Genomic DNA, 8286 nt, shown 5'->3' on the forward strand with positions numbered 1-8286 from the left:
AATCAATACAAACTTTGAATGGAAAACATTAAAGAGACCTGTTTTAGGTTTTTGGAGAGTAAGACTACATTTTAATAACTAAAAGGTTAATGAGCTTATTAAAAAGAACTACAGGTCTATGATCTCCTCATTAATCATATTTTCATGTTGCAAAACCTGCCCAAGGGTGGAACCGGATGAGAGACAGCACCAATCTTTTTTACGGTAAAACCATTGTTTTGCATGTGTTCTGTCTAGAAATTGTGAGAAATTGTGAGAATCAATGAGTCAGGGATTGGAAAGCTTTATAAAGCAAATGAGTACTGTATAAAGGTGAAACAGGTGTGTGGCAGACTAGGAAGAAAACTTTTCTAAAGGCTAATGAAAACAAGAATGGAGAACTTCCCATTTCTCCTGTTATCATGTGCAGCACTTTCTTGTGCTTTTCCTGCAGATACAAGGCAGAAGAAAGAAGTGGGCATGCAGCTTATCCAGGTGAGGAAGGTAGAGCTCTGGGGAGGAGATCTTTAGCAGCTGTTGAGCATCCATTGCAGTCTCTCAAACTAGTATATAGTAGCCAAAGAGAGAGTTCTGCAAATTCCAGTAGAATGAATAATGTGATTGAGCATTTCTCAAAATAGAGGGGTCTGCATTCTGAACCATGATGACAAAGGCTTCTTTAAACATGACTCATTGTTGTTTTATTTTTTTCTAGAGAACAATTAAAACTGATGATGCATTCACTTATGTGTTGGTACTACAAATAATTAAACACCTGAGTTAGTATAAGTTTCATTTGTAGTTCAGGTGGAAATGTGGTTATTTATATGACTTCTGGTATTATGACACATAACACTTCATAAAATAAGGATATTATTTTGTCTGAATTATTACTGTCAAAAAACGTGGGAAAAGGGGATACTACTGCTGAAGTTTTGTATTCAGTCATATATTTCTGCACTGCCTGCTGTAAAGGACTCTGGGTAACCCTAGAGCACAGGGTAAGTGGAGGGTACATTAAAATAAAATAATTAATTTATTAGAAAACCATTAATTTTGAATGTATTCTGAGGAAACAGCAAAACATTTATAGTGACAATATAGTGCAAAAAACTATCATTAAGAGAAAAATATTCATACGGGCTTTAACAAACTCTATTATACATGCTCCCATGGAACAGAAAGAAAAGTAGCAAAGGTACATGTCTGAAGTGGTGTTAGTATAATTATTTATGAGCTTCAAGAGCAAACAATATTGACTGTCCTAAAATGCTTTTTTTTTCATTAGAAGTACCTGGAAAATTACTATGGCTTTAAGAAAGATGGGGAATCTTTCATTTGGAAAAGTAATAGTCAAATGACCCAAAAAATAAAAGAAATGCAGAAATTCTTTGGGCTGGAGGTGACGGGGAAACTGGATTCTGGCACTTTGGACCTGGTACGGAAACGTCGCTGTGGATTCCCTGATGTAGCTGGGTTCTCCACCTTTGCAGGAGAACCAAAATGGGCAAAACAAGTTCTGACATACAGGTAACTACAGTGGAATTCTTAATGTAAGGACAGTGTGTTACACAGTGTAAGTTGTAAGAACATAGCTGGTTTTCTGTCTTATATTTTAAAGGATATTAAACTACACACCAGACCTGCGTCCAGCAGATGTCAATGCAGCGATCAAGAAAGCATTAAGTGTTTGGAGCAGTGTGACTCCATTGAAATTCATCAAGAAGGACAGAGGTGATGCAGACATAATGATCTCCTTTGCAGCCGGAGGTAAAACTCTATAAACCATTATGAGTTATTGCCAAGTTACTGCCTATATGGAGCAGGTGATCTGAAATGCTATTCATTTCTTCTCATAGATAGCATGTGCAAAGTTCAGTGTCAGGTTGAACAAGGAGATGGAAAAACACAGTTCCTGCTCAAGGCGCTATGGCTACAATTCTAGACAATCTTTGGAGGAGGGTATAGAGGCAGATGAAGAGAAGGAGGGAGAAAATAAATGTAACAAGCTGCCTGAGGTTCACTGGATCTATACCTAGTATATGGTGCCCCACGTGTGCATGAACCACAAGAGCCTTAGGGCTTGTGGGATATACCTAGGCTCAGAGCATTGTAGAGTAGGTAGCTCTAGTTGCATTCCTGGGATTAGATAGGTGCTTTGTGTGAGCTAATAAGTGCTAGACAGACTCAAGGCTTATATTTTTGTCATTGCCCTCAGGTTAGGCTTACCAACCACCTTCCCTCTTCCATTAGCAATCATGCACATATGCACTCTTCTAGTTGGCTCCTCTGTTCACACCCAAACATATCCACTCATATGGGCTATGCAGAGTGTGCAGGCACTGCATGTACCCTCTATGTCCTTAAATCCTTTTCTGGAGACTACATTCGAGGGCTTACAGTCTTCCCAGGATCTTGCGTCTGCCATCAACCCTTAAATTACCAGTCAGGTTCAGGTAACCACCTGATAGTTGCTGACACAGAGCTTATGAAAATTTTACCTTATGAGCAAAAAAGGAAATATATTTCAACCTAAACCACATCCTCCTCTTCCCTTGTGGCAGCAGTATGTAAATGTCCACCCATGTCTTGAGGAAAACAAGATTTCACTCCTGATGCATACGTTCAAATTTTCCTAAGTTTTCTCTGTGAAAAATAGAGCTTTTGGCAAATCTGTGTGGAAGGGGAACTTGAAAGTTTACAAAACCAACAGAACAGAGAGCTCTGTGCATGGCTGAGATCTGTTACCTCCATAACCTGCAGTCAGCTGTGTACGGGACTTGCTCCTCAGGTCACAACGACTTCATCCCCTTTGATGGCCCAGGAGGGTCCGTTGCTCATGCTTACGCACCCGGCAAGGACGTTGGTGGAGATGCTCATTTTGATGAGGACGAAACCTGGACCAAAAGCACAGAGGGTAGGAAATTGTCTGTCTCCTCTCTTCCTTAAGTAGTGCTTAAAAATTGGGCTGATTTGAAGGAGCATTGGGCAGCTGGTTTCCGTAGCTACAAAAAGCCTCTGAGCCCTCTGGTTTAAAAAGTTAAGGCCCCAGCTGAACTTCTGCCATAGATTGGGTGGAGGTTTATTTGGGAAGGAGCTGAGGGACCTGACAGACCCCTTCTCCCCACTCCTTAAGCCTGCTTGTCTCTCCCCACACAGTTACATCACCTGCAATGGTCCAGGGTCCTTCTCCCACATTGACATCTGCAGGATCTACAGACTTTACTGTAATGATTTCATTATTTTTCTTTCTGACCAGAATTTCATCTCCAACTGAATTTCCCATACCAGCTTCCCTTACTTAGGCAAGAAGGAAGAAGCTTCTGAAAGCTTCTGACCTACCTTATGTCCTTCATGTTTTCAGGACAAATGAAAAGACACAGCTCTCCTATTATGTGTTTTGTTTGTTGTTTTCAGGTACGAACCTGTTCTATGTTGCTGCCCATGAGTTTGGCCATTCACTGGGACTTTTCCATTCCAAAGACCCCAATGCTCTCATGTACCCAGTTTATAGGAAATTCGACCCTTCAGTATTCCCTCTTCATCAGGATGATATTAATGGCATTCAGTACCTCTATGGTAATTCACAATTATTAATCAACTAGTGCTTATAATTTCAAAGACTTTGGAATACCTTTCAGTGACATTTTTGTGTACTGGATATACCTGAATGACTTCTCACTTTAATTTCTTCCATAAACTGCTTCTTTTAGGACCATCTTCTACCACCCAAAGTGACCAAAGGGAATCTGCTGAGATAAAAGACCCAACTGAGTCAAAAGATCCTGCACTGCCAAACACCTGTGGCCCCAATTTAACTTTTGATGCCGTCACCACTTTTCGTGGAGAAATAATGTTCTTTAAAGACAAGTAAGTCAGCTTTCTGAAAATAAAACAGCTGGGCATTACTTTTAAATTATGCCCCGCAGCATGAAAAAATAACTTTACCCAGAATATCAGCCTTTCTAGGCAGGAAGGTGAGACAAGGAATCAGGATAAGAAGTGGGAGGCAAAAACAAAAAGGGTGGTGGAGAAATGAAGAGGGGTAAGTATAAGGAGGAAGATCAGCTTTGAAACAGGGCATGCTATGAATAACATGGGGAAAGATAGCTCCTCTGAAAGCATGAACTGTTTTCACTTTAGGCTGTAAGCAAGTCCCAAGTGTTTGGCATCGGGGAGAGGTCAGCTTTGGCGAAAGGCACCGCTAGCCCTGGGACACTTGGCACTTTCATTGCTGTCCTTGCTTTGAGAGAGCTGGGGGTTTACCAGTCCTGACACAATACTTGCTTGAAGAGCCCCTGCAGTGGTGATTTAGTATAACAATAAAAGGAAAGGATAATTGATTCAGTGCTAAACTCAGACAAACTATCCCTCTCCAGGGCATGACAGCCCAAAGTCTTGAGAAGAAGAGGTAAAAGAGCTGATTCCCCTTCTTTTCATGTGGTAAGGCTGTGCTTCCTCTGCTTCAGATCCTCCCCAAAATCAACGTTAAAGAGAGTTTTGACCTCAGAGTTTGGAGGCCACAAAGCCAGTAAAGTGTTATTTTGCAGAAGATCCTCACGCACACCAGCTGCTTCTCTAAGCTGGTGTTGGTAACCCCAGGGTAGGGTTTCATTCCCAAAATCTTACCGCATACGAACCATGTGAGCCAGGTCTCAGCTGGGGTTTAGTCAGATAAATCTTGCCCTGGTTGCCATGATGTGGTTTCATGCATTAGTGTGTGTGAACGTCTGATTTTATTTAAAACCTGTTCCATATTTATGTAAGGCATTTTTGGCGCAAGCATCCTGCAGTCAGAACAGCTGATTTTAATTTAATATCTTCGTTCTGGCCACGGCTGCCACCTGGTGTTGATGCTGCTTATGAAATTCCTGAAAAAGACGAAACTGTCATTTTTAAAGGTAGAACATTTTCTTTTTATTTTCCTATGTTGTCTTTCCAAATAGCCTTGAGAGTTTGTGTCTGTCTTAAAAAAATACTTAAGCTCTTTCTGTAGGGTTCCACAAGCTTCAATTTAGTCCCATAAATTGGTGTATTTCAGTCACAGAGATAACAATAATATTATCCAAGATAACAAACATATATCTTAGTTTTTAATGTCAATACAGAAAAGTTTTCCTGCCAAAATATCATTATTTTACTTTTTTCTGGAAAATTATTTATTGAATTAACACATGCTTCTTCCTAGCTTGTGGAAAACTAACATAAATATGAAGGAAGACTGAAATTTCATTTTTCATAAAATTTGGTGTGAAGAAATATTCTTGCAATTATTCTCTGCATTTTTCCATTAAAATATTAGCTTTCATGAGAAGGATTGTGTCGTTCCCAGAAGAAGATTCTGATAACATGTTTTCATCAACTTTTCTTGGTAGGGAATGAATTCTGGATTGTGAGAGGAGATACCATACTTCCTGGATACCCCCAAAAAGTCTACACCTTGGGCTTTTCAAAGGATGTTACCAAAATTGATGCTGCTTTTTATAATGGAAATGAGGGAAAAATATATTACTTCATAGCGGACAAATTTTGGAGGTAATATTTCCTGTACTACTTTCCTAAATAGGAGCAAACATGATAAATATCCTGTCATGATTTAGGATGCGTTAGTCACACACTTTTGGTAATCTCTTTCAGTGTCACAATGGGCTATGGAAAAATATTTGAAAGGGAGGTGAAACAGTGCTTTTGGTTTTCTTTCAATTAATTTAATTATTTAACAGTTATTTTATTTATTTATTTGTTTGTTTTCATTTAACTGCCTTGGGGAAAAAAAAGCCATCCCACAGCTCCACAAGCCAGCTCAGGAAATCAGTCAGAACTTCACTATTTATATCAAAAAAGTTTCTGTGGGATAAGAAGGAATATCCCACCCTTTTTTCTTTTTGCACCCTAACTGACAGATAGTTTCATAAAGTTGCTGATAAATGCCATGTACTGCAAAGAATTATCTGCTGTGCATGTTTATTATTTCCTCTTTTCAATTCAATCCCTACTGCTCAGGTTTGTGTTACAGGACACATATTTCTAACTACTGAAGGAGGTGCTCCTACAACAGAAGCAGTAGGTAACATGAACTTTTGCAGATGAATGGCACAACTCCTCTCTTTCCTGCCACCACAATGCCCAAGTCATCGTACATACACAGATCATCCTGGAGTAACTATTCAGCCACATATTTGTAGTTTAAGCAGATCAGACTTCCACATTTTAGTTCAAACTCTCATAGCTTGAAGAACTTCAGCTGAGCAGTTTGTCTGATCATTAAATCTCTTACAGAGCAAAGGTATCAGAAGGAAAATGCTTTCAGAAGCTGCCTCATTCCAGCACTGATACATAAACTGTACGTCGCTAAAAATGTAACAGCCTCCTATAAGTAACTTCAGTAAAATGACTTAAAATAACTTATAACTTAAGAAAAAATAATATTTTTCCTGATAAACATTTCTTACAGAGAGGGAACATGAAAGCAATCTTTTAATAATCTTACAAATCTAACTTATGTTTGAGATAAGATTAGCTACCTCTCCTTTAGGTACAGTCTTTTAGCAGATTTATGATGATGGTTCGTATATTAGGTATTCTTAGACATATCTTGAGCTGATGTAAACAGAAGCAATTCTTCCAGTGCAGCTAATGGAGTAATAATTATTTACGGTACATCATGTCTGTCTCAACGCTACCTAAATGATACTGACAGTCTTCAATGAAGTCAGTTACCTGTTGGTAGGTAGGAGGTAATGAGGTGAGAAGAATTGTCATGAGTTGTTTGCAGTTTTCATTGACACCAGGTTGTTTATGATTTTTCTCAGTTATGATAAAAGAAGTCAGTCTATGGACAGGAAACCCATGTTGATAAGAGATGCATTTCCAGGAATTAATGGGAAGATAGATGCTGTTTTTCAACATGGAAGTGAGTAACTGATCTTAATAAAGTCTGTATGAAATCCTCAGGGTCATAGGGTGTTTGGACAGAGAGGGGCACTTCTAAATGATGCTCATAGCCCTCAGGATGACCAACAAGACCCTGAAATAGTCACCTAACACTCCCATGCTTCACTTTACCCCCTTGAAAAATAGTGGTGATATACATTTGGTGACAGCTTCACAGCTGGAAAGGCCAGCTCCAAGAGACAGATTGATATTTCTGTATTAATGTTGACGAGTACCTCACACCATGAAGAGCACCACTCAAGACAGTGACGTCTCAATAACATAAAGGTCTACCTGCTGTGACCAAGGCTGTCATGGCCTGGCCCTCTAACATAAAACGGCATTGCTTTGAGAATAGTAGTTGGCACTAGCTTCTCCTGCATGAGGGAGAATGTTACTTAGACAGGGAGATGCTGGAACAGACTTGGGGGTACATCCACACTGCCAAATGGCACAGCTTCCCAGTTGTCTCCTGACTCCTCATCTCCTGATCATCAAAACCCATGCAAGTTAGTTGCTTCCCAGCAAATCTATCAGCTTCCTCCAAAATGAATCTGAAGTGTGGTGCCAGGGATCCTTAACTGCAGCCATCACTCCCAGAGGGCAGTGTGGACCCAGCTGCCCCAGGCTGGACCTCTCCTTCCCTGCACAGTATCTGGCAGCACCCCAGCAAGCTTGTACCCGCTCGCACCTTCCCATGCTCTGCGCCACTAGCTCTGGCTAGAAATACACCCTTCTGGAGGGTTTCAACACAGCCATTGCATATCAGCAGATATGTTAAACTGCAGAAACACATAGGATACATGTTTTGTAGTGTCACCTCATGGGATACATTAAGTATATTATGCAGTGTGTTTATGGCTGGTTCGATATGGAAGGTGTCTCCATTCTGCTGTGCACCATTTTGCAGAGGTTACACCTGGGAGTGAGCAGATGCTGTTGGCAGCGTAAGTGTATCCAAAGTTTTTTTGAGCTCTTTCAAGATGTTGTTAAAATATGCTAATCTTTACAGCTGCAATATCATAATTAATCTGGTTTTTTTTCCTAGACTTCTTTTATTTCTTCCATGGAAGAAAGCAATTTGAGTTTGATCCTGTTAAGAAGAGAGTTACACGCCTCCTAAAGACAAACTTCTGGTTTCCATGTTAAGAAAAAGAAATCTGCAACAGTGCTGGAAAGAATGCAGTGTTATTGCACTAGAAACACTTTTTCTTTTATAAATATATGGAATGTATAGGTACTTCAGCAGTAGTCAGCAAACCTCAGCCCCTGCATAACTTGTGTTTCTGCAAATAACAAAACAGTATTTAACATACTGATGTGTATATTTGTACATAATTAACATCAGGATTGCTAGCTTACCAAAGAACAATG

At 39.8% G+C, this 8286-nt stretch overlaps 1 protein-coding gene across 1 annotated transcript; it reads left to right on the forward strand.

Moving 5' to 3' along the window:
- The first annotated feature begins 372 nt into the window (after nt 1–372).
- On the forward strand, nt 373–8061 carry LOC104025526 (stromelysin-1). The gene is made up of 10 exons (XM_009481080.1): nt 373–474; nt 1268–1509; nt 1601–1749; nt 2771–2896; nt 3397–3558; nt 3693–3849; nt 4747–4880; nt 5355–5514; nt 6792–6892; nt 7961–8061. The coding sequence occupies exons 1-10, from the start codon at nt 373–375 to the stop codon at nt 8059–8061; spliced, it is 1434 nt and encodes a 477-aa protein (XP_009479355.1).
- The last annotated feature ends 225 nt before the right edge of the window (nt 8062–8286 follow it).

This window comes from Pelecanus crispus, chromosome 1, assembly GCF_030463565.1.
Source record: "Pelecanus crispus isolate bPelCri1 chromosome 1, bPelCri1.pri, whole genome shotgun sequence".
In the NCBI taxonomy this organism is placed as follows: Eukaryota; Metazoa; Chordata; class Aves; order Pelecaniformes; family Pelecanidae; genus Pelecanus; species Pelecanus crispus.